Source organism: Tachyglossus aculeatus, chromosome 2, assembly GCF_015852505.1.
Source record: "Tachyglossus aculeatus isolate mTacAcu1 chromosome 2, mTacAcu1.pri, whole genome shotgun sequence".
Classification (NCBI taxonomy): Eukaryota; Metazoa; Chordata; class Mammalia; order Monotremata; family Tachyglossidae; genus Tachyglossus; species Tachyglossus aculeatus.
The window spans coordinates 31,005,292-31,032,704 of record NC_052067.1 but is presented as its reverse complement, the minus strand read 5'-3'; the positions used below and the strand labels follow the sequence as shown (position 1 = coordinate 31,032,704).

General features: G+C 40.9%; 1 protein-coding gene across 1 annotated transcript in view; it reads left to right on the top strand.

Annotated features, from left to right (window-relative positions):
* The window catches only part of KCNH8 (potassium voltage-gated channel subfamily H member 8), a 268,495-nt gene that overhangs the window by 130,104 nt on the left and 110,978 nt on the right, over positions 1-27,413 (top strand). The window contains exons 4-6 of the mRNA XM_038769533.1: positions 10,439-10,566; positions 16,101-16,341; positions 23,995-24,152. Coding sequence (XP_038625461.1) covers positions 10,439-10,566; positions 16,101-16,341; positions 23,995-24,152 — 527 coding nt within the window. The remainder of the gene's footprint in view (positions 1-10,438; positions 10,567-16,100; positions 16,342-23,994; positions 24,153-27,413) is intronic.

Here is a 27,413-nt window from a genome sequence, read left to right as displayed (position 1 = left end):
CTTGCATGGCTACTGGGATGAAAATGTGCACTTTTAATTTGACCCTAAAGTAAATTAGCTTGGAAAACAAGACAAATGACTCCAGGTCCAAGCAAAAAACACGTTAAGAAGTGTGAGTGCACATTGTAGAATGCCATTATATTAATGTTTTTAAGAGGTGGAAGTGAAATTTGGTCCTATGCAGTAAAAACAAGACTAAAATAAACACAAGTGTCCTAGCTAAATTTAGCATGAATTTACATTAAAATTGCAACCCTGCCTTTTCGACCTAAAAATGGGTTGAAATTGATATCCTATCCTGATTAGGATCTGCATGATGTCATCTAACACAAAAAATAATCAATTTGAGGAAAAATTGGGACCTGCAGTTTACTTGCCAGTATCCAATTACACTTGCAAGTCTCATACTACCAGGACAAGATCAGGCTAACTTAGATCATATATAATTTGCCTTTTGAAATTTAATGAAAATAAGCTTTCTGCAAACCTGAGAAATAAGTAACAAAATGGGAATTTGGACATTGTAGAAAATATACCGCGTTTTCTATTTTCATTGCTTCTAATTCATTAATGATTGCATGCATTATTTATATAAATGTTCAAAAAAGGCATCTCAGAAAAAAAACCCATGAAAAATGCATTTTTTTGATTAATATGTTGATCGATACTAACAGAAATGTTAGTAATCCTGTTGGGACCATTTTTTTAACTTAGACTTCTCTATTAGAGATTAGTAGAGAGGATAGTCCACATGAGGGAGAGAATGAACACCAAATACAATTGTGATTTAAATTGCTGTTGGCTGCCTCTAAACGAAAATTGGCTTAAAAGAGCCCATTTTAAGTATTTGTGAAACCAGGTCATAATTACATGATTACCAGGAGCCAAAAAGAAACTCCTTAGCATTGGCTTTAAGGCATTCAGTCAGCTCTCTCCCTCCTACCTAAACTCGTTGATCTTCTACTACAACCCATCCTGCACACTCCACTCCTCCAACACCAACCTACTCTCTGTATTTTGATCTCATCTATTCTGCCACCTTTTCCATGTCCGTGTTATCTCCTGGGTCTGAGACTCTCTCCCCCTTAATATCCAACAGGCAGCCACTCTTCCCTTCAAAACACTGCTAAAATCACATCCCCTCCAAGAGGCCTTCCAGAAAGCCTTCCATTTCCCCCCTCTGCCCTCCCCTATGAACTTGGCTGGAACCCCTTAAGCACATCGTTACTCACCCTAGCCCCACAATGCTTAAGTAAATATTCTTTATTCTACCAGTTCCCCATCCCTAATCTATTTCAATGTCTGTCTCCCTGTGTAGACTGTAAACTCCATGAGGGCTGGGATTATATTGCTCAACTCTGTGCATTGTACTTTCCCAAGCACTTAGTACAGGGAAACTACAGCGCTTAGTACAGAGAAGTGGCGTGGCATAGTGGATAAGAGCACAGGCTTGGGAGTCAGAAGGACCTGGGTTCTAATCCTGGCTCCACCACTCATCTGCTTTGTGACCTTGGGCAAATCACTTAACCTTGCTGTGCCTCAGTTCCCTCATCTGTAAAGGTGGGATTAAGACTGTGAGTCCTTTGTGGGACAGAGACTGTGTCCAACCTGCTTATCTTGTGTCTACCCCAGTGCTTAAAACAGTGCCTGGCACATAGTAAGCACTTAAAAAATGCCATTGTTATTTGTAGTACAGGGCTCTCACACAGTAAGCTTGCAACAAATTCCACTGATTGATTAATAGATTGAGTAGGTAAACGACAGGTCAATCTGATGTCGCTGATCCATCCAGGTAAATTTTTAAAATCAAATCAAAGTTAAACTGTATCATGTCTCCTTTAGTTAAGTTGTAAAATGGATTGAATTATTTTGGTTAAAGGGAAACCATTGCAACTGTGGAAGCTCCGTATCAATCCACCAAAAAGTGGTGGTCTTTAAATACAAGTTCTTGATTGTTACTCCCCAGATCCTTGTGAAGAAAATTCATGCTGTCTGTAGGTATCCCTCCAGTAGAGGTACTCTCTTAACCTGGATTTGAGTTTAATGAATGGAAACCCATACATAAGTGAAAAATTTTTACTTCCCACAGTCTTGAGTTGGACATTGTAGAACTCTAGAAATATATTCAATCGTACTTATTGAGTGCTTACTGTGTGCAGAGCACTGTACTAAGCACTTGCTAAGTACAAGTTGGCAACATATAGAGACAGTTCCTACACAATAATGAGCTCACATTCTAGAAGCGTGCATTTTTTAAGCACTTACTATGTGTGAAGCACTGTTCTAAATGCTGAGATAGATACAAGGCAGTCTTAATCCCCATTTTACAGATGAGGGAACTGAGGCACAGAGAAGTCAAGTCACTGGCCCAAAGTCACGCAGTTGACAAGTGGCAGAGTCAGGATTAAAACCCATGACCTCTAACTCCCAAATCCATGCTCTTGCCACTAAGCCAGGCTTTTATTTCCCCATCTGTAATTTATTATAATGTATTTCTCCCCCTGTATACTCTAAGCTCCTTAGTACAGTGCTCTGCAAACAGAAATAAATACGATTGGTAGGAAAGAGGCTCATGAGGCAACTGCCTTGTTCAGTGATGGAGGCCTTCATCTGAAAACAGGAGCAGGCAGCCCAATGTGTGAAAGGCTCATGTCTGAGGAGAGAAAAAAAATAAAAGCACAAAACACCTTAAAGAACTGCAATGAAGAGCAACAGTACTTGCTAAATAAATCACACCCTCCATCCTTTCCACCATCAAGCTGAGTGGAGAACCAATTCCTCAAAAGAACCTGTAGAGGGAAACAACACTCTTGGGGAAATTGGAGAGGTTGAAGGAAGAATTCTAATTTTCAAATTCTGAAAACAAATCATTTGATCTTGAAAATCTGAGGGAACAAACAAGATCCTTGTTCCACTGAAAGGCAGCGACTATTTTATTTACTTTGGGTGGTCCTGGCTACAGCAGTGGACAGAAAGAGAGAGCCCCGGAATTCCAAATGCCGTAAACCCGAATTCTCTTGGTGACGTTAGCAAGAGACATTCCAGTTGTGCCTCAAACACTATCACTCTTTCCCTCTCAATTCTGAGTCATTTGTACTCTGAGCACAGTGAGTGCTCGATAAATACCGTTGATTGATTCTTAAATCACAGGTTTTCCCCAAAATGTTCCTACATCACAAGAGACAGAATAAGGAAAAAAAAATCTGTTCCCCATTGCTGTCACTCTCCAATTCTGTTGTTCCTCTGCCTTCCTCAGCTTCTCTTCTGCTTTTCCCCACTTCAACTAACTAGTTTTATTCCATTATGCTTCTCTTCTGCTGTTCCTAAAGCCGCCTTTCATTTCCAGTGCGCTACTTCGTCTCACAATCTCCCCTTCCTTCTGCCTTTTATGTGACTCTTTTGGGGGCTGTCCTCTTTTCTTCCTCTGTGGCATATGTTCTGACTATTTGCTTGCCCCCTGTTCCTTATAGAACTGAAATAAATATGCTCCCTCTAGTTTATTACTTAATCATTTCTGTATTGCTTCCTGTGATAGATTCAAAAAATGCAAGAGTTGTAAAACCTGAAATGAACCAGAAAACATCTGAGGCTTAGGATGGGAAAACCAGCAGTGTCTTTTGCCATCTAATATGGTGAATTGACAGCCTGTTAACTGAATTTTAATACTACATGGAGAGAATGTTTTAGGATTATCTGAGACAGACTACACAGTGCTTTGGGTCTGAGGCCCACCCAGATTGTGGGAATTGGTCAGCACTCCTCCCCAGCACCTGGCTTGAAGAAGTGGGTTGGGAGTGGATCCAATACTCACTGACTTTTTGCCTGCCTTCAGTGTTCCTCTGAATGCCGAGGTTCCTGTGCACACCCTAGACGGGAATGACCCTGACTGGATGCACCTGGTCTGCCAAAGCAAGTTAAACATGCTGATATCCGGAGCTGCCAGCACACGCTGGCCAAGTCGCCAAGTTTTGCCCATCTGCCTTAGTGTCCTGGCTGGGACCCATTCCCAGGGGAGTTGATTCAGAGCTCAAGGGAGTGATTTTTCTGAGCTGGTCCTCTGGCAGAGGAATTGAAGAGGAGATCGAAGCCTGTTATTTACCTACCAGGATTCCAAATCATTCTCATTTGCAATAATCTGCAGTCTCCTTCCTCCTAACAATTTGTTTAAAGGCTTACTTAGCTGGTCCCCGGCCTTGCCGGACCTCAGCTCTGGCACCTCTGGCAGGATTGTTGCCGAGGGGAATGATGTCTCTACCCACTCAGTCATGACCGATTTCAAAATGCAACATTACACAATCTCTTAAGCCCCAGCCTGTCTTTCATTACAAACTTAGTACCGTTTGTTTTTTTCCTAGAAGAGCATCCCATGGAGAGAGAAATAGTGTTCGGTTTTAGAGGTCTTGTATACTGTCGTATTTTAAAATGCATCAGCAACTTCCTCTACTGTTCCTAGTGATCTAGCCGTCTTCAAATAAATAGAAAGAAATGTATTTTTTAAATGGTATTTGTTAAGCTCTTACTATAAAGCAAGCACTGTATTAGGGGAAGCAGCGTGGCTCAGTGGAGAGGGGAAGTGTACAGCGTACACGGGAAGCAGCATGGCTCAGTGGAGAGAGCACAGGCTTTGGAGTCAGAGGTCATGGGTTCAAATCCTGGCTCCGCCACTTGTCAGCTGTGTGACTCTGGGCAAATCACTTCACTTCTCTGGACCTCAGTTACCTCATCTGTAAAATGGGGATTAAGACTGTGAGCCTCCCGTGGGGCAATCTGATCACCTTGTAACCTCCCCAGTGCTTAGAACAGTGCTTTGCACATAGTAAGCGCTTAATAAATGCCATTATTATTATTATTATTATTAAGCTCAGCGGGTAGATGCAAGATAACTGGGTTGGGCACAGTCCCTGTCCATGTAGGGCTCACAGTCTTAATCCCCATTTTACAGTTGAGATAACTGAGGCCCAGAGAAGTGAAGTGACTTCCTCAAGGTCACACAGCAGATAAGTGGCAGAGCTGGGGTTAGATCCCAAGTCCTCTGACTTCCAGTCCTGTGCTTTTATCCACTAAGCCACACTGCTCTTCTGTTCCCTGCCAACATGCTCAAAAAAGAGAATGATAACAGTATCAATTCCATTGTCCAAGAGGAGTAGCGTAGCACATGCCCCCTTGTTGCTCTGAGAGATTCCAGGGGAGGGATTCGCTTTCAGAGAAATTCATGCAGACTTAGGAAAGGTAAGAGAAACGCAAAATTTCCTCCTTTTGCTTGTCCTACAAAGTTGTGATTTTATGTAAGGAGCCAATTTCCCTTAGTACTTTGACATTCAGGTGTACAGTTTTTGGTGATGACAGCAATAAGAGTTCCATCTTGGCACCCTCAAATGTGGAACTAAGAGTGAACTTTTAAGATGAATAAATCTTTAATGCCATGCCTATGCTATCCAATGAAGGGAAGCAGAGGACATCCTCAAGATTCAATTTAATGTGGCCTTGTTCTTAGTGACGTTTTTGGCATAAATGAAGGATTTGCATTAGTCTGGTGAACCCTTTCCCTAGTTGCTGCAAATGAATTTGCATCCAAATGCAAAGAGTAATATTTGCCCACCTGGGTAAATATGAATATTTCCACCAAAGCAAAGCACGTGGGTGGGTAAGAGAGGAGATTAGGACCACTACTGATCATAAAACCTAGGGATAAGATCATCCCTGTACCTGGGACAATTCCCACTTCCCTTTCCTTTTCCTTTCCTTCTCTGCAGGAGCTGGTAAGACTCCAACCACATAATTTCCAAACCTCAATATTTAAGCAGTTGATGTGGGGGCACTCGACTTTGTTCTTTCCTGGACTTGAGGAAGTCCCTGGAGTGTTTTCAGAAGCCAGGAACCAGATTTGTGAATCCTAGCCTCTGTCTCACAACACAGGGCTTCGGCTTCCTCACTGAGGGTCTATCATCATCAATCGTATTTATTGAGCGCTTACTATGTGCAGAGCACTGTACTAAGGTGTATATGTGGGGGAATTCTCCACGTAGTGCCCCAGTCTTTGGGAAAGCCATGTTATGTCATCCCATGCATGTAAATGTGCCATGACTAACCCCTGCATCCTTGGGGTGCTCCATGGGATGGTTCCAATGTTTGGAGAACTTGTCTCTGATGGTGGCTACTTTTGAAATCCAAGAATAACCTCTCTTCTGAATATTGCCAAAAACTCCAGAGAAATTTAATATTTCAATTGGTTAGTAAAGGTGAAGCTCAATAATGAAATCCCTGAGCCAGTGGAGAGATTACTTGCATTCATCATAGAGAGTAGGGCAACTACAATCACGGTGCAAAGAATCTCACCCCAGGACAGACTATTAGAATAAATGTCACCCAAGGGCAGACCATTAGAGTAAACTTGTGTTAACTTTCTGATACAAACGAGTATTTCTCTAGGCCTAGTAGGGAACACAGTGGCAGATTTTTCCCTGGTGAACTCATCAAAGAGCTGAGTTGAACTTCGAGTGAACAAGCCTGGCTGTTTTTGAGGCTGAACTTCTCCAAGCACATTGCCCTAGATAGTTCTTATTTGAAGCCAATGTGTATTGCTGAAAACATTTAAATGTATATTTCGGATTTATTTATCTTTCACACAGCAAAAAATTAGGGCTTTTGATACCCAGGAGTCTTCTGGATTCTTTTTTTTTTGTAAACCTGTTTAAGCTTTTCAGCTTAGATCCCAGGAACTCTTGGGTGAGAAGACAAGACTTAAATCGCAAAGTTTTGAGTTCAATTTAGAAACTCACAGGGGCTCAAACCCCGTATGTGTTCTGAATAGGAAAAATGTTTCCTCTCATCCTAGGTTTACCCAGTGGGCTTCAGGTTGTTGATGGCATTTCTTTTGGAAAGGGTATCAAAAGATTTTGAAACATTGTGGCCTAGTAGAAAGAGCATGGGCCTGAGAATTAATTCCTGCTTTGCCACTTGCAAGCTGTGGCTCTAGACCTTAACTTCTCCATGCCTCAGTTTCCTCATGTGTAAAAAGGGGATAAAACCCATGTTCTCTTGTCTGCTTAGACTCTGACCCCTTGTGAGACGGGAACTTTGACTTGTATTTACCTCAGTGCTCAGAACAGTACTTGGCACACAGCAAACACTTAACAAATACCACAATTATTGTGATTATACCTATTTCTATCTAGTGCATATAATAATAATAATAATAATGGCATTTATTAAGCGCTTACTATGTGCAAAGCACTGTTCTAAGTGCTGGGAGGTTACAAGGTAATCAGGTTGTCCCACGGGGAGCTCACAGTCTTAATTCCCATTTTACAGATGACGTTAATGAGGCCCAGAGAAGTGAAGTGACTTGCCCAAAGTTACACAGCTGACAATTGGAGGAGCCGGGATTTGAATCCATGACCTCTGACTCCAAAGCCCAGGCTCTTTCCACTGAGCCACGAGGATTACAGATGTGGCAATAACCTTAGACTGATGAGGCGAGGTTAGAAGATTCAAATCCAGTGTTTTCCCATTTCTGTAGTGGCCACATTGATTATTTTGGAAGCCTGGAATCTCTTCTGGGAAGAGCAGTTGACTGAAAAGAAAGGCAAACAAAAATTGGGTTCACATTAAGCAAATGCGAATGGAGAATGTGAAGCATTTTAAACCTTGAGCAGTGCTAAATACAGTATTTTAATGGTAGCACTGCTAGAACTACCAAATGCCTTCACATTTTGGCTCCAGCCACCTGATTGCAAAGTAGGCATTGGGAGTGCTGTTCTAGGTCATTGGTTCATTTTGTATCTCAAATACCAGTGAGTCTGAAGTTACATTTATTTCAAGGGCTTAATCTATATTGTCAAATGAGGCAAGAGTTTGGATTGTAAATGGCCATATAATAATAATAATAACAATAATAATAATAGTGTTTGTTAAGTGCTTATTATGTGCCAAGCACCATTCTTAGCACTGGGCATGGTGGAGCAAATAAATTTGGATTGGGGTCCAAAAGCCCCACCTCCTCCAGGAAATCTTTCTCAAACCAACAGTCATCCTGAGCACTTCAGTTGAGCTAAGATGACACAGCATATCTACCATTTATATTTTTACACATTTGGATATTTATTTGGTTACTCAGTATCTATTCAGCTATTTCATCCTGACATATTTGTCCTTTTTCCTCTTATATCCTTGCCCAATTAGTGGTATTTATTGCTCACTTACTGTGTATAGTGCTTGGGAAGGTACAATCCAGTTGGCCTATTTGAGGAATAGCTTGGTCTAATTCTAATAGTAATAATAATTATAATAATAATAAATAATGATGGCATTTGTTAAGCACTTACTGTGTGCAAGCACTGTTTTAAGCACTGTGGGGGAATACAAGGTGATCAGGTTGTCCCACATGGGGCTCACAGTCTTAATCCCAATTTTCAGATGAGGTAACTGAGGCACAGAGAAGTTAAGTGACTTGCCCAAAGTCACACAGCTGACAAGTGGCAGAGCTGGGATTAGAACCCATGACCTCTGACTCCCAAGCCCGTGCTCCGTGCCAGGCACTGTACTAACTGCTGGGGTGGATACAAAATAAACAGGCTGCAAATGGGGTTCTCAGTTTAAGTATGAGGGAGAACAGGTATTGAATCCCCATTTTGCAGATGAGGGAACTGAGGCACATAGAAGTTGAGTTGCCCAGGGTCAAGCAGGAATAAGTGGTAGACCTGGGATTTAGAACCTAGGTCCTCTGCCTAGGCCTGTGCTCTTTCCATTAGGCATACTACTTCTCTAGTAGCATGAACTTCCCAAGCGCTTAGTACAGTGCTTTGCACACAGTAAGCGCTCAATAAATACGATCAATTGATTGATTGATGAACTGGAACTGGAACCCAACAGGCAACTGGCAGAACCAGTATTAGAACCCAAGTCCTCTGTGATGAACTGGAACCTGGAAGTCAGAGGACTTGGGTTCTAATACTGGTTCTGCCAGTTGCCTGTTGGGTGTGTTGGGCAAGTCACTTCTCTGTGCCTCAGTTTCCTCACTGGGGATTCAATGCCTGTTCTCCCCTTTATTTAGACTGCAGACTGATAGAATTCCATGTGAGCTCCATGAAGGACAGGGACTGTGTCTGAGTTGATTAACTTGCATATACCCCAGCACTTAGAACAGTGCTTGAAACATAGTAAGCACTTAACAAAAACTATAATAGCATCATACTGATACTACAATTCAACAGAATTGTATTGATCTTGCTCTTCCCCCTGTTTGCACTAATTTTAAATAATTTTGTCGCTCCCAATTGGATTGTAAACTCCTTGAGAGCAGGGAATGTGTGTTTTGTTTCCATTGTGCTCTACCAAGTGCTTAGTACAGTGCTCGGTACTCAGGCATGTAATAAAACGTAATTAACTTTTAGATTGTAAGCTCCTTATGAGCTGGGAGAGTGTCTATCAACTCTGTAGTATTGTACTTACTCTCCTAATTGCTTAGTACAGTGATCTGCGCACAGTAAGCACACAAGAAAAGCCGTGTAGCCTAGTGGATAGAGCACAGGGCTAGGAATCAGACCTAGGTTTTAATCCTGGTTCTACCAATTGTCTGCTGTGTGACCTTTGGTAAGTCACTTAACTTCTCTGTGCCTCAGTTACCTCATCTGTAAAATGGAGATTGACTGCAGGTCCCATGCCCACTGTTGGGTAGGGACTGTCTCTATATGTTGCCAACTTGGACTTACCAAGTGCTTAGTACAGTGCTCTGCACACAGTAAGCGCTCAATAAATACGATTGAATGAATGAATGAATGTGCTATGTCCCAGCCTGATTATCTTGTATCTACCCCAGGGTTTAGTTCAGTGCCTAGCACATAGCAGTTAACAAATGCCATTTAAAAAAAATGAAACCCACCCATCACTTCTGTTTTGCTTAAAATATTTCAGCCAATTGGGACAAAATTATTTATTTTCTTAAATTATTTGCATAAATAGTTCACAATTCCACTTTATTTTACTGTTGGAAGAACTGACATAAAGGGACTCATTTTCCTTCTAAAATGCCTTGAATGTGAGCATGGTGTAGTGGATAGAGCATGGTCCTGGGAGCCAGAAGGTTCTGGTTTCTAATGCCTGCTCCACCACTTATCCGCTTTGGGGCCTGGGGCAGGTCACATCACTCCTTTGTGCCACAGTTACCTCATCTGTACAATGGGGATTAAGACTGTGAACCCCATGTGGGACATGGACTGTGTCCAACCTGATTAGCTAATATCTACCTCAACACTTATTTCAGTGTCCAGCGCATAGTAAGTGCTTAACAAAAACCATGGATTAAATTTAATCCCACGAATGGAAAGAGAACCTTGTAGAGGACATTTACTGTGCTCTTGCAGTCTCAATTTGTGGACAGAACTTTGTTTTTGGAGGTGACACATTCTCTGGTGTTAAAAGGAGTTCTGTCATTCTACAGATAAATCCAAAGGAAGAGGAAGAACGGGATCCCATTTTGATACAGCCCGGAGACGGAGTCGAGCTGTCCTTTATCATATCTCTGGACATCTACAAAGAAGAGAAAAGAACAAATTGAAAATCAATAATGTAGGTGGTGTGTTTTTCAAAAATTACTTTCCAGTCAAGGGAGTTTTTTGATTGAAAGAAGTCAGGATCGTTCATATACTGCATTGCTAAATTTCTTTCCATTTTGAGAGTCATGCATATTGGTTTAACATTTTTTAAAAGAATGAACTGGAAAAGGTCAGCAGTCATATGGGTAATCCATAATAAATGTCCCTAATCACAGTATTATCACTGTAAGGAGATTTAAGTATTATTAGAGTGCAGTACAATATAGTATTAGGGCAGCTGTGACTGCAATTTTTTGGTTACAGTTTATGGAACAGGATAATGCTGCTCGACATATAATATGAGCTCATATGTACATAATTGGGTTTTTTTAAACCATAAAGGCTGAATGAAATTTCTCAGACTTTAATTTTAGTTCCATCCATTTGTTTCCTTATCTAATTTCAGTAAATGCCTTTTGCCAAAGGACACATGAATGGACTGAAATCATTATTCTATTAAAAACCTGCCTTTTACACAAAGCACAGATGGAAATTTCACCCAGTACAGCCTTAATTTTGAAGTTACACAAGTTGGTACAGTATATAAAATGATGAGCTTTTACTTAAATTGTACTAATACTCTATTGAGGAAACCTGCTGCTTAAGTCTAAATAACCATAGCAGATAAATGTGCTTTCTATAGCTCATTTTGTCCAGGTTTTTACACAGCTAAGCAAACAAAAAAACGAGGTAACTAACACACTCTGAATTTAGACATTTGAAGCCAAATTTTTCCGAGAACTTATGTGTTTCTGATTTGCCTAGGAGAATAGGACCAGATTTGGAATATACAATTTGGGGTGTCTCATTTAAGCCTGCAAATCTCCCCTGGACATAATACAGGAAAATGACCAGTATTTAGTAAGGCAGGACCTCTCAGGATCTCAGATCTGGTAGCATCTTTAAGGTAGGTGCCAGAAGAAGGGGCTCGGAAATATCCCTTTGGCTGTTAAGATGAATCTCAAATATTTATTTTTGCAGTGCTGATTGGTTATCCCCAGATCCCGAATGTATATTGGCTCACTCTTCCATGCTCGTAAATTTGGCTTATAGTGTAAAGGCCTGTCATTAAGATCCTTCTACAGAAATGGAGCCAAATTGCTGCAGCCTTGGACTTCATTTAATGTCTTGTGCTTCCACTCTAGCTCCCATAGTACCCAGCACCCTCCCTTTAAGGAGTAGGTGCTCGTGGAAATAATTTTTCACTAGAAAATATCAATTGTCCTGAAATGCATAAGCCAGACCTAATGCCAAAAAACTGCACCCAGGGCATGCAAACAGAAGCAGTGTTGAGGAGACTCTGAGTCTGTCCCAAGACAGAATTGCTGACATTTTCATCCCCATTCCCCAGCTCCCTGCCAGACTGGGGGACTTCAGAGAAATCCCCAGAGTCCAGGAGGCTGGTGGCAGAGTGAGGAGTGATGTGCTGGGACACTAGCACCTGAGGACAGCAGGGAGACTCCTGGACCAGTTAGGAGCACACAAGAAGTGACCTCACAATCTTGCTGACCAAAACTGCCTGCTGATTTTTCAGCCCTGACAGATTAGGTTGGGGCAGAGGTCACTGATTCCAAGCCATTCCTTGTTAGGTTGTAAATGAGGCAAGAAAGCAAGCAGGATCTGTGCACTTCTTTTAATTGCTTTCTCCCTGCCGTCAGATTGGCTTGGGCAGCCAGATTTAGAGAGCCCTCAGTCTGGCCCATTACCTCAAATCTATTTGGTGCCTTTTTCTTTCAACAAGGATAAATGTGGTTCATACTCAGAAATAATTTTCTCTACACTCTTCCCCAAATCAGGAGTAATGAAAGGTGTCATATTTACTTTGAGTCAACTTTCAGGGCCTGACTCTGGGGAATAGAGCCCTACAGAAACTCAATTCACCCCATGATAGCTGCCCTGACCAGATCCCCAAAATGTGGAATCTGGGTAGGACCTGAAGCTGATCAGAAACAGGAGGAGTTCTAGGGAATGTTACAGTACATATGTCATGTGTTCACACAGTTTTGGTGGTCCTAGTATACTACAGTATATTACATCTCCTCTAAGAGGCCTTCTCAGACTAAGCCCTTTATTTCCCATCTACCCTCCCTTCTGCGTTGACTTTGAACTTTACTGTGTACCCTTTAAGTGCTTGGATACTTAACCTAGCCCTACTGTACTTATGTAAGTATTCTTATACTGTACCACTTCCCTTATCCCTAATCTTTTTTAACATCTGTCTACCCCCTGTGGACTGTAGGCCCCTTGTGGGCTGGGATCACATCTACCAACTCTGTTGTATTACACTTTCCCAAGTGCTTAGTACAGTGCTGTGCACACAGTAAGCACTCAATAAATACCGTTGATCGGTTAATTACCGGGACTCATATGAAGTTCCAACAACTCACCCTAACTATATGTGTGTATGCAAAAGCCTCCATGCCCTGGTTCCTCTTGACCTAGATGGCTTGAAGGGCAGGAGTGAGGGGTTACTCTACCATAATTGTAACCCAGACCCAAATAGAAGCACCCACTAAGCTCTATAGGGAGAGGTGCAAACCACAATGGTATGCCTTCGCATGCATAGGAACACCTGCATTGCATGCATGGCCCTGAATGAAGAATTAATGAATTAATGAATGAATGAATGAATGAATCAGTTAATTAATTAATGAAGAATGAAGAATTGCACATAGTAAGCGCTCAATAAATACGATTGATGATGATGATGATGATGAATTGAGGCATAAATTCTATTCCTGGCCCCTGCTGTTTAGTTGTCTGTCATTCCTGACAGGAGATCCCTTCATGGGAAGGCTCATTTCTCTGAGCTTCAGGTTTCTCCATCTATGAAATGTGAGTAGTGATAAGCATTTACCACCTAACGTAAGGATTCCACGAGGCAGAATGAAACGTTCTTGTGTAAAAGCACTGTAATCTCTTCAGAGGAAAAGGGCTATAGAAATCCATGTACTCCTATTATAAAACTAGGGCACACTTGAATTTTCTGGTTGAGATTCAGTAAATGCCTGGTTCCTTACGGCAGTGCCTTGCTGATCATTGCAAAAGAAAGGTTTTGGGAGGGTTTTTTTTTAGAATATTGTGAATATTGGAGGTACTTGGCTAGCCAGGAAAGTTGGCTTAATTCATTATTGACATTCATCTCTTGTTTTTGCAAAATTTATCAAGCTGGGAACACAGAGCCAGGACACTAGGGAATGCTATTAATAAGTATTCATAATTCAGTAATTAATAATCCAGACTAGTTTATTACTTCTCTTTAGGCAGACACCATATGTTTGATAGAAGGAGTTTTTCCTCGCTTTATTCTCTCCTCTTACACAGGCACAAAGTTAGTCATTATAAATCCTATCAATTTGTTCCAGATTAGAAAATTTTATTGGTAATACATTTGGAGAAAAAACTGTTTGTTCCCTCTGCTTTCCAGGGGATTAAACCAAAATGAACATTATATTGTATAAATCAAATTGAAATGTAGAGACAAATTAGGTTTATTGTTTTTAACTTAAATTGTATTCACATGTTTCTAACTTAGACATTACAATGAGCAGAATATCTTTACAGTATAGTGATATACTTTTGTTCAGATTTTTATAGTCAAAGAATGATTTGCCTTCATGTCAGCATCACTAGTTTTTAAAATTAAACAAAAGCATTATCGTTAAAGAATCGAAATTTCACCCCAAATCTCAGACCTCTCATTTTGTTCCATCCCTTCTAAAGCTCCACTCTTTTGTTAGCTCTACTTTTTAAATTTCAATCAGAAGTACATTTTTGCAGGGAGGAGGGGGAATATTTTTTGTCTCCTAATAGAATTGGAAGAATTGTTAGTCACTTTGGAGTTTTTTTAAGATTAAGTGCCTTGGTAGTTATCAAAAACTTCAGATGATGATAATGGTACTTGTTATATACACTTACTGTCTGCCAAGCACTGTTCTAAGCTTTAGGTTAGATACGAGTTAATCAGGTTGGACACAGTCCCTGTCCCACATGGGGCTCGTATGCTTAATTCCCATTTTACAGATGAGGTGACTGAGGCCCCGAAGTTAAGTGACTGCCCAGGGTCACACAGCAGTGGAGCAGGGATTAGAACCCAGGTCACTCTGACTCCAAGGCCTGTGCTTTTTCCACTAAGCCAGTTTAATCACGAGCAAAAGTTCCATGCTTACTTTATGTGTTAAAATCATTGCTTGAGAAACATTTTTCACTTCACCCTCTGTGTAGAAGCCGGCCAGTGTCAGAATGAATCAATTTCATTCAATCCTCTCAGGCAATCAGAAGGGCAAGGGACATGTTAAACTTGAAGCTTAACTGGCTCCCATCAATCACTAAATCATGTGTATAAAGCACAAATCCCCAGTTATAATTTAAAAAGTACTTATCTTGGAAAGAAACTCTTTCTGAATCATTTAGAGAAGCAGTGTGGCTAGAGAAGCAGCGTGGGTCAGTGGAAAGAGCACAGGCTTGGGAGTCAGAGGTCATGGGTTCTAATCCCGGCTCCCCCACATGTCTGATGTGACCTTGGGCAAGTCACTTAACTTCTCTGAGCCTGTTAGCTCGTTTGTAAAATGGGGATTAAGACTGTGAGCCCCACGTGGGACAATGTGATCACCTTGTATCCCCCCCAGCACTTAGCAATGCTTTAAACATAGTAAGCACTTAACAAATGCCATCATTATTATTACAAAATGTAGCTAGGTATTATAAGGGGAAATAGGTGCTAGTGCAGTCAGAAGCCAGGCTTTCATTGCAGTTTTACTAAACTGGAAGTTATGTAATCAAGACCTTTATTTTTTTTTTGGACTTAGTTTCAGCCTCTAATGCTCTTTTCTTTTTTCGTTCAGGGAAAGGGTGCCCACTGAAATGCCTCTCCTACAATAAACTTTTACAGTTAGCTTGTGATTGTGTTTTCAACTGGACAGTTCTAGGTGGCATACCAAATCATGTTCTTTATGCTTTAATTGAATGAACGAAGCAAGCAGGATAATTGATGACTCCCTTATTGTCACTGTTCAATTTCCTTTTAATTTAAAATAGTTTTACTAGTATTCTAGCAGAGTTTTTTTTCATTACTCAATACTCTACACATATCCTCTGGCCTGACCCTTTCTTAAAGGAAAAAAAAAAAAGCAAAATGGGAATGGCTATCTTCCCCCACCATAAAGGGGTGGCAATGAACAGCTTCCTGCTGGGTAGGGGGGTACATGTCGGGGGTTTTTTGCTCCCCACTTCATCCCGGGAGTAGCAGTACATGCAGTCAACAATTATTTGTTCAAGCTGCCACCGCTGCTGTGCCCTCCTCCCTCCTCCCATCCCTCTATGATTTTCTTGGCCCACTTTGAAGCAGCACAAGAACAAGGAAGCTGCTTTATTGGCAGGATGGGGAAATGTGAGCTGAGGGAAGAAGGGGACCGAAGGAGAGACAGCTTCAGAAATGTGTTCCACTCAGTCTGATCATTTAATCTGATTTGTTGTTTCTCCTTTTTTCTCCTTTTGTCTTTAAAACAGAATGTTTTTGTAGATAAACCAGCATTTCCAGAATACAAAGTTTCAGATGCAAAAAAGTCCAAGTTCATCCTTTTGCATTTTAGCACTTTTAAAGCTGGCTGGGACTGGCTTATTTTGTTGGCAACGTTTTATGTTGCCGTGACTGTACCTTACAATGTTTGCTTCATTGGCAATGATGACCTGTCCACAACTCGAAGCACAACGGTCAGTGACATTGCAGTGGAAATCCTTTTTATCATAGGTAAGGCACATTTCCTTTTTGAGCCAGTGTACAAATCTGAGGCCTCGGGCAAGTGATGGATATGGACGTGGTCGGGCGAAGGGGAAATGTGGTGTTGGGAGAGCTGTGTTGCGGCACTTGGAGAAGCAGCAAGAGACAGTCAGCTCGGGAAGCTTAATGGAAGAGTGGAAGCAGGGTGAGATAGAGCCTTAGTCATGGGGACCCTGGATTTCTTGGCCTCCCTCTCTCCCCCACAACTCCCCATCTCCCTCTCTGGGCCCCTAATCCTCTCTGAAGTCCTCCAGGACCTTCTGCTGTTCCAGGAGCAGTGAACCGTATGATGATTGATCAGAAATCCCTGATGGATATTCAGGAGTTTCTGGTAACCTAGCCACCTTCCTTGTTGTGCTAGTCAACATTTTGGAAAACGAATCTGAGCCAGTTTTGTTGCTACTAATATGAACCAAAATTTGTTTGCAGGAGGAGCATGAATCAGCCGGCAATGCAAATTGGGAGAAGTACTTATTTGAATTTCTGAGAATTGCTTCCAGTAGCTTTTCCGTGTTCATGTATTCAAACAAACATAAAGTTAATTTGTCAGCCATTTTTCCATCATTTTAATACAGTTGGAGTGAAGTCAGAGCACTCACAGGTTGCTGTCTTTATTCCCTTTCTTTGCCTATTTACAAATAGCAAATTCAGGAATGATATTTTTTACTGGTGATAGTGCAGTTCCCATGCACTCCTGGCAGAGTACCTAGGAGCTGAGGGGAAAGGCTCTTTATAAAGACAATCTAAGGGGAGAGACAAATAGAAATCTTCTTTCATCTTTGGGATTTGGGGGAGATTCACGTGCTTCCTCAAATCATCTTGACTGATACTTCATTCCTTTGCTCATCAAGATTTCACATAATGTACCCTTAACAAAGGAAATTATAAAGACCCATAGGAAAGGTGAGTTCAAGAATGGAAGGAAAGCAAAGGCAAAGGAACTTGTTTCCCTTACTCTCCTCTCCTCTATGCACAATCTCTGATGCATTTTTATAAACAGCAGCACCGGAACTTGGACTCAGGAATCTTTCCTAAGAGCAGAGGATGGGTCATGTGCCCTTCAGTGTTGGACCCCACTGAACTGCCTGAGTTTATTCCCCAAGCCTGTGCCCTGTTAGTCTCCCACAAGCTCAGCTAGCCACTGTCTGAAACTACCATGGGCATGGGTGGGAGAATTTCACTAGTGAGTGCTTGAAAGTCCCAAGTGGTTGTCCAAAAAGGATGAACTCAATCAATAAGTTTTATTTATTTGGTTCTTACTGTGTGTAGAGTACTATATTAAGCGATTGGGAGAGAGCAATATAATGGTTGACACGTACCCTGCCCACAGTGAGCTTACAGCCTGGAGAGGGAGACATAGGCTTTTCTTTCTTAGATCATTCATATAATTTTGGTGATTTACACCTCTCCCATAACAGAGGGTCATGTAATCATTCTATTCCCCAACTAAGCCCCCATTTCCTTTTCTCCCACTCCCTTTTGTGCCACCCTAACGCTTGGATTTGCATTTTTTATTCACCCCTCCCTCAGCCCCACAGCGCTTATGTACATATTCGTAATTTATTCATGTTAATGTCTATCTGCCCCACACCTTCCAGCAATCAGGTAAACACTTTGGATGTACCAAATCAAAAGAGCAAAGAACTTCAGGCGTCTTTTCTTGTTGAATGCTTTTTTATCATTATTATTATTACTTGTTAAACACTTACTCTGTGCCAAGCATTTTTTTAAGCACTTTTCTGTTGTCACTGGATAATGACAAACATGAGTTGGGAGAAGGAGCTAAATGTGTTATTTCTGAAAGACTTGTGTATGGAATCTTTTTTTATTATTCAAAAAGCAGGGAAATTAGATCTCTTAGGCAGTGTACCACTCAGAAATCCATCCAAGGCCACCATTTTTCAGCCAAAATCACAATGAATTTCTGCCAACTAAGCAATAATGTAGAGTTTTTTTGTTGTTGTTTGTTTTTCATTTCTTGTCAATCCTCCTCTGTGGCACAGTGAAAGAGGAGCTGAGCATGTTTGCATCATTAAGAAATATGAGGCTTCAAAAAATTGTTGGAAATGAACTGATTTTTTTATCCCTAGTATCCGTTCTTGTCATACAGTGGAATAATGTATAATTTATTTATGAACGGAAAAAATTTCCCATAGCGTCACAGGATCTCAAAGTGTCCCTGAATAAGGAATTTTAAGTTTAAAACTGAGAGGTTCCTAAAATGGAACTAGGAAAGAACTCTGACAACAGACTGAAGAAGCATCTATCCAATTCAAATGTTATGGTAAATGAAGTGTGTGAAAAAGAATAAACTCATGAAATATGAAACAACCGCACTTGTTATGCATGAAATTACAAATGGAATTTTACCGAATTTTGATACTAAGCAAAAAAAATGATGGACCCAATTTAGACCCTTAATGCAACCTTGAGCTTTTAGCAGCACTTGGTTCCAGTAAGATCGAAATTCTGATCTGTCATGCTTTCATTTTTATTCCCTGGTCCCAGACACCTGTCTTCATTCTAGAAATGTTATCACTTGCATTGCATAAATTTCAAATTAAAATAAAGGTAATGAGAATTTTAGCAAACATTTTTGACAGAACTACATTCCCTTTGGACAAAATGGTTTTAATAAAAGAGAAAGGATTTTGTTTTTTAATGTGTAAATCTCCAAGTCCACTAAAAACATTTGGAGTTTCTAAAAAGCCTACTAAGCTCAACTCTTAGGGTGTTTTTTGGGTCTCCAATGTTGTTTCTAATGAATAGAGGAGGAGTTTCTCTTTTATTTTGGGGAAAACAGCTTTTCCCCCTCAAGATTTGAGGACAAGTACAAAAAGCGTGACCCACGTACTAACACTCCTTCTGTACATTGCAGCTACCCACGTAAGTAACCTACCTTTGGAACTTTAAGGCAGTAATTCTTTCAAAATGGATGCTTTTAAACCACCATTTTTTAAAAATTTGATATAACTCTTTTGAAGTGCTGATCTCATTGGAGGAAGATAGTTCAACTTCCTATATTTCAAAGGTAGTCCAAATCTCAAACTATACCAAGGAAAATCAAGACTAACCAAAAACTAATGATTAATTAATTAATGATTTGTTTTAAGAAAAATGATTTCTGAGATTTATGAAATGCCTATCTCAACCCTTTAACTGAGTTTCAATTTTCAGTATTTTCAGAATCTGTAGAATCACCATGCTAGTACATACACTGGATTAATGTTTTGTTGCATTTTATAGAACACAGAGGCAATTAAATTGAGCGATTAGATTACAGCGCCACAGTTATCAACTTTTTATTCCACAAAACATATTAAGCCCTCATTTAAAAAAAAATGCTCATTAAGTGATATTTTTCAAACTGAAATGTCTTCCCTGGGGTATAATTTAACCTGATAAACCTTGTCTGTGTTAGAACAGGGCAAACTCAATGACAGCTTGAAAAGTTGACAGAATTCATATTTTTCTTAATGCCATATTAGCTAGCCAAATATTTCATCCTCCTGCCTCTTTTTGTTATTTAACTTGTTAAGTATCAAGCCTCAGTGTGAGCTGATGAAGACAGGGTGTGTTTGGCTGGGAGATATTTGCAACCTCAACGTGGCCTGCAAGTGAAGGACAGCTGCTGTCCAGGGCTGCTGGTACCAGGGAGCAGTGTGGCCTAGTGGATAGAGCATGGGCCTGGGAGTTGGGAGGACCTGGGTTCTAATCCCGGTTCTGCCACTTGTCTACTATGTGCCCAAGGGCAAGTCATTTCACTTCTCTGGGCATCATTTACCATACCTGTAAAAGAGAATGAATGCTGTGAGCCCCATGTGGTACATGGGCTGTGTCTAACATGATTAGCTTGTATCTACCCCAAGGCTTAACAGTGTCTGGCACATAGTAAACTTTTAACAAATGTCATTAAAAAAAAAAAAACCTCACTTCCAATGTACTCCAGTAAGGTATATTACTTCTTTCCTTCCAGTCTCTTGTACGAGATCAGACCTTCAAGTCAATATTTCTTGGGCTTCTAAACACTAAAAACAGTGTACCTTGTACATGACTTTAATGCCCAGGTATTTATGTCAATGTATAAAGGTAATGGTAGGTCTCCAGTCACACATTTCTTGCTATGTTCTAGACTTTTATTCATGCCAGTCGTTAGTTTTGTGTAAGAGGTGGTAAGAATGTAAGAAATAAGTGTAATAGAGGTGTCTCTGAGCTTTGAGTGAATGACTAGCCCTTATTGCAAAGTCCTGAGAGAAAGGACGTGTGATTGGGTTCTGGAGGTTGTTAGGTTCCTTGAGCAGGGTGGATCTAATAATGATGATGGCATTTGTTAAGCGCTTACTATGTGTGAAGCACTGTTCTAAGCGCTGGGGGGATACAAGGTGATCAGGTTGTCCCATGTGGGGCTCACAGTCTTAATCCCCATTTTACAGATGAGGTAACTGAGGCTCAGAGAAGTTAAGTGACTTGCCCAAGGTCACAAAGCAGACATGTGACAGAGCCAGGATTAGAACTCATGACCTCTGACTCCTAAGCCTGGGCTCTTTCCACTGAGCCACGCTGCTTCTCTGCAGAATATGCACTGGGTGGGAGGAACAGGAGATGGGGAAATGAGCAGGGAAAGTGCGAGTAGGAGGATCAAGTAGGAGTGATGAAGGATAAACTTCATCCTTCATCAGTGATTAAGGATATTTTAAATTTGTGTTAGAAGGCAAGGTTAGCTAGTTGAAGTAGTCTGAGGGATGGGTAATATTGGCAGAGCAGTAGGAAATGAATTTCTTTTTCAGTGCAGAATTTAAAGCTGACTAGAAAAGAGAGAAGTTAGAGGCAAGGAAGCAAGTGAGAAGATAATGCTTGTTGCGATAGGGTTAAGACACAGAATGATCATGCTTATGTTTGTACATCTATTATATTGGAAAGATTTGTCCAGATTCTCACAGGCCTCTATGAAAAAAAAATGCTACTTTTTAATGGTTGCCGCAAAACTTTAAAGGATAGAATTACAGTGCCTAGATTCATTTTCAGTTTCCCTTTTAAAAGACCCAGTGCCAGCTGTCCTTCCTCTGCGAAGAGCTCTGTAATGATGATGATTGTGTTTGTTAAGCACTTACTATGTGCCAATCACTGTTCTAAGCGCTGGGGTAGATACAGGGTAATCAGGTTGTCCCATGTGGGGCTCACAGTCTTAATCCGCATTTTACAGATGAGGTAACTGAGGCACAGAGAACTCAACTGCTAAAGGCCCACAGCTGATAAGTGGCAGGGCCAGGGTTAGAACCCACGACTTTTAACTCCCAAGCCCGTGCTCTTTCACGTGCTTCTCTGTAAAGCCCTAAACACGAGAAAAGAGACCTGAGTGCATGCTCGCTTGGATGTGTTTCTGCTTATTTTTTTTCTGATCAAAATACAGTTTTATCATTGAAAGGTTTAATGTTATTCCTTTTAATTCACCCGTACTTCACCACGAGAATCTCCAGGGGTACTATATAAATAAATCAGCCAGATCTCTGTTGTGTAGCTGCAGTGAGAAGTGTTGCGTGGCTTGTGGGAGGGATCTGAGAAGGGCTTCAGGGCAAGAGAGCTCAGCTCCAGCCTGAGATGTTCTGTGCACCTTTAATGCTTTCAGTTCTCATCCCAGTAAACCCCACTAGCACTCAGTTTGTTTTCAAAACCAGAGTGCATCTCTAGTCAACCCTGACACCTGTCATTTAAAATTCAAGTTAAGATGTTCCGGATGTTGGCTCTATTCCACACCAGATTTTTTCCAGTCGTGGTGGTTGTCTTCTGAACAATGTGAAGGTTTATCAGAAATATTTTTCTAAAAATAAAAGCAGGCCAATTTTAAAAATGCAAACATTTACTTGCAGTTCATTTTTCATGTATCTGGGATTGAACTTCTGATATCGTCTTTTTTTTTCCAACTAGGAGGTTTCAGTGGGTTGTCACAATGGTTCAGTTGTTCAACTTGAGATTTTATCATTGCTCAAAGAGTGTGGTTTGCCTTTCGTTTTTAGACGTTGATAAAACATTAATGGTAATCTAACCTGTGTTTCGAACAAACAGTTTTCCATGGAATCAAAATGTTTCCCCTAGGCCAACGTGCTTTATTCATACGTATTTGAAGTACATTGTGGGAAAAGATTTTTAATATATGAACGAATGAAAATAAGGTAAAATAACTTAAACAGGGAAACATAGCATAACAAAATAGACAGGTTTTCAATATTTAAATGCCGTGGCACTCCTGTATGTGTCCAAAAGTGTCTACAGTTCACCTAACATGATAGCAAATCCAGTACTTTCTGTAATCCAGATTGGGTTATTTTAGAAATATCCCGCTTTTTCAAGGATGATGATTTTGTTCTCTGTCTCCCCCTTTTAGACTGTGAGCCCACTGTTGGGTAGGGGCTGTCTCTATATGTTGCCAACTTGTACTTCCCAAGCGCTTAGTACAGTGCTCTGCACACAGTAAGCGCTCAATAAATACGATTGATGATGATGATCTAAATATGTGAACTGTGATATTTTTAAAAAATCAGCTCCTTTGGCTAGTTAGTCTATACCCATAACAGTCTTCCAGTGACTCATTTTTAACCTTTAACAATTTTTTCCAAAAAACACAAAATAGTTCTGTCTGATTAAGAAATTACCAAAAAGATTAAAAAACAAGCACTCTGAACCAGAAAAGAAATGTTCCGAAAGTATCACTTCCACTTATTCACCAGTCAATGCCCTCTACCCTCTAGACTGTAAACTCATTGTAGGCAGGAATGTGTCTGTTTAATTGTTGTACTGGACTCTCCCAAGCTCCTAACACAGTGCTCTGCACACAGTAAGTGCTCAATAAATACAATTGACCTACTGACTAACTCTGCCCTCTTGTTCCATGGGGCTTTTCTAATGCACATTCAAATTTAAAGCAAAGTGTGAATTTGGGATTAACTATTATCTACCCCAGCACTTAGTTGGGAACAGTGCTTGACACACAATAAGTGCTTAACAAATGGAGTAATAGTAATGATCATGATGATAATGATGATTTCTCCAATCCATTGCTCATGTCTTTCCTCCTGCTTGGAATTCTCTGCCCACTCAAATCCACCAAGGCATTTCCCTTCCTACCTTCAAAACCTCCTGGAAAGACACCCTCTTTAAAGAATCATTCATCTGACTAATCCCTACCCCCTTGGTCATGTCACCCTACTAGCTACCTTCCCATAGGTATATATCTGCTTATTAGTTCTTTGTCTCCCTCATTTGATGGTAAGCCCCTAAAAGGTACCCAGTCTTTCACTTGCTTTTACAAATGCTTAGTAAGTACTCTGTACTCAGGAAATGCTGTAGGTGGTTATCATGTTGAATTTGAAGTCAATTACAGTTAAAATTCAGAGCAGAAGTATCATTTGCTCCTTAATGAAATAGAAATGAACAGCTTTTCCACTAAAATAATATTGAGATACTTAAAGGAGATTTTAGGGATGTATTCATTCCAAGCGCTTAGTACAGTGCTCTGCACATAGTAAGCGCTCAATAAATACGATTGATGATATTCATTAACTATAGGATCTGAGTGGTCATTTGATTTCACACTGTTTCACTATGTGTGTCTTTTTCTCTAAGCAGATATTATTTTAAATTTTCGAACAACCTACGTCAGCAAGTCTGGCCAAGTTATATTTGAGGCAAGATCTATTTGTATCCACTACGTCACTACCTGGTTCATCATTGATTTAATTGCTGCACTGCCCTTTGACCTCCTTTATGCTTTCAATGTCACTGTGGTGAGTACTATCCTCTTTTCTACTGTTATCATTAATCTCAGCATTTGTTTTCAGAATTTTTAAAAGCTCTGTGCTTTTGTGTTAAAATGGAAAAAATGCATAAATAGATAGTAATAGTTATTATTCTCATTATGGTACTTGTTAAATGATCACTATGTGTCAGGCACTGGTCTAAGTGCTGGGAAAGATACAAGTTAATCGGGTTGATCGGAGTCCCTGTCCCACATAGGCTCATACTCTTAATCCCTATTTTATAGATGAAGTAACCGAGGCCCAGAAAGTTAAGTGACTTCCCCAAGGTCACATAGCAGACATATGGCAGAGCCGGAATTAGAACCCAGGTCCTTCTGACTTCCAGTCCTGTGCTCTGTGTGAATTGGGCATGTTCAGTAGCACATTGCCTCTTCCAGGCCACTGAAGTACCAGTAAGTGCCTTAGATCGGATTTGTCTTAAAGTGTGGTGGTCCTAAACATGGGTCTCTATGGAACAAATCCTGATGGGGAATATGGGAAAGTTTATCACAAATATTTCTGGTAGGTCTTAAGCTTCAGGTAAAGGAAGTAAGTTATCTCCTGTTCTACGCCCTGCAAGCCCTCATCAGCTAACAGTTTACCTCATCAGCTAATTTGACTGGGGAAACGACATTCGGGAGTGGAAGCTGAAAGCTGAGTTTGGGATCGAGGAAGCTTGAGGCCCAGAAAGTTAAATGACTTGCCCAAGGTCCATTCTGACCAAATTGGCCTGATTCTCCCTTCTCTGGCACAGTCCTTGGAGTGTCATAGGTGTCAGGGGATTGAAGCCTGCTGGGAAAGAGGTATAATTTGGGGTGGGTACCTGATCACTCAGCATGATCAGCTTGTGACTCCAGCCTGGGTTTAGCTCACAATGACTTAATGGAATCTTTATTGACTAAAAGAGTTACTTCACCTTAAAAACTGCTTTACAACCCCAGAGAGTAATTTCTATGTTGAGAGAGTCTGGTTGAACCAGTGTATCTTTCAATAAGGCCTCCTGGCCAAAAGTGGGATTAAGTGATTTAATTGAGCTAAGCGAGTTGTTCTAAATATCATCACTGGATTTGTTGCCTAGTTCTTGCTAAGGGATAGGTTTGAAGGATTGGCTTGGGCACAAAAGGCCCCTCTTGGGATGCAGACCAACATCCAGGTAAGAAGGAGGGCAGCAGAATAGGTAAGCCATTCCTCTCTCTTAGAATGTGCTTGCTCTTATTTCCTGTTGTTCTGGCCAAAGATGGCATTAAATAATTTATGGAGTTGAGTGAATTGTTATTCTAAGGTTAACACTGGAATCGTTGTATAGTTCTTGCCAACGGCTAGGAGATGTGTTAAAATAGGGTAAGATGGGGGGAATGGAGTAGATGTATCACTCACTCCTTTCCATTCAGCAACTTTTGAATATGCCAGTAATACTCCCACCTATACCTATTTGTCTTCAATATTTTGTACCGGCCAACTGGGGCCACAAAAGGGTCTGCTGCTGAAAGGGCACACAGAATTATGCTGTTCTATGGCCACACCTAGTGTCCCGTAAGGAACTCCAACAATTGTTAAAGCAGAGGTGTCTCCCTCAGTGGTGTACAAATGGATGAGTGCACACCAGAGTCTGTTGCTGAAAGGGCAGACATGGATAGGTTGTTCTACAGCTACAGACTGAGCCCAAAGTCCTTGTGTGCAGGAAACACGTCTGCCAACTCTGTTATATTGTACTCTCCTGAGTGAATAGTGTAGTGCTCTGCACATAGTAAGCGCTCAATAAATACAATTGAGGTGGAGACTGGTGGAGTGTGTCCCCTCACCAGTGAAAAGCAATTCAAGCTCAAGTCCCATTTGAGTATGGGATACCTTATACCTGTACTCAAAAAGTCCCACACCAGTTCATGGTTGCTTAAGAGATGACAGTGGCATTGGGCAGCACCCTGGGTGTAAGAACGGCCCTATTTTTGGGAGGGCACTGCTTACCCTGAATGGGGAGGGGAACTAGAAAAGGTATCTGCTTCACCCAGCTCAGATCACCAGCTCTGCACTGCCAAAACAAATGGAAGAAAGACTGACACTAAGAAAATAACCATTTTATAATGGAACATCAGGATGCTCCATGAAAATGAAAATAGTCATTGGTGTAAAAGAAGAAGAGTTTAAATAGTGCATGAGTGAGTCAGGTAAGGAGTGGATATTGCAGTGTTAAGTAAGGCTAGACAACCAGATGAAGGACCACCTCACAGAAGTAAGTGCTGTTTGCATTTCTTTTGGAGAGGCCTTCCCTCGTCATATGGTGCCTACAAGGAGTTGGATTTGCAGTTAGGCAATCACTGATTTTGGGCCTCCCAGATCTAACTGGAGGTATAAATGACCAGGTAATGATGCTATACCTGCCTCTGGAACAAAAGCACTTGGCTTCCATCAAAAGTGCTTTGCTTATGCCCCCACAATGACAAACTGTGGTGAAGAAAAAAAATGTTTGTGACAAAGATTCATAGATGGACTTATGACAGGAGTACAAACATTGGATAATGGATAATTAAGTTTACTTTTTTGTGCCTGTGGACCTCCCTAAATAAATCTATTTCTCCCTTTATTGTTGATAGCATTTAGGTGTATGTAGATTGTTACCACATCCTGGCTACTGCCCATTCACCAAACAGCCAATTGGGAGTCTTAAGTAGTTCCTGGACAGGATTCAGAATGAAAAGCCGGTGAGCTCTGTTTAGGTTCAGCCACTGAATTTCTTTCAAAATGGCCAGTTCAGATGGGGAAGCAATGGGGCCCAGTGGAAAGAGCATGGTTCTGGGAGTCAGAGCATGTGGGTTCTAATCCTGGTTCTGCCCCTGACTTGCTGTGAGACCTTGGGCAAATCACTTAACTTCCACAACTTTAAAATAAAACTTTGATGAAACACCTGTTCTCCCTCCTACTTTGACTGTGAGCCCCATGCGAGACAGGGACTGTGTCTGACATGAGTAACTTGTATCTTCCCTATTGCTTAGAATGGTGCTTGACAAATACTAAGCACTTAACAAATGCCATAATTATTAATTATTGTTTTTATAATGCCACTTAACACCTTAGCGATTTCCTGGTTTTGCTTGCTGCTTTAGAACTGTGTCAAGTCTTCCAGTTCATTGGGCGACTTTGTGTATTGCTCTTACGGGCAATTCCATGAGCCTTTTTTTCATATATGAAAATGCACTTGGCTTAAATTCAAATTGTGTTTTAGCACCATCGATTGATGGCTCCGCCATGGAA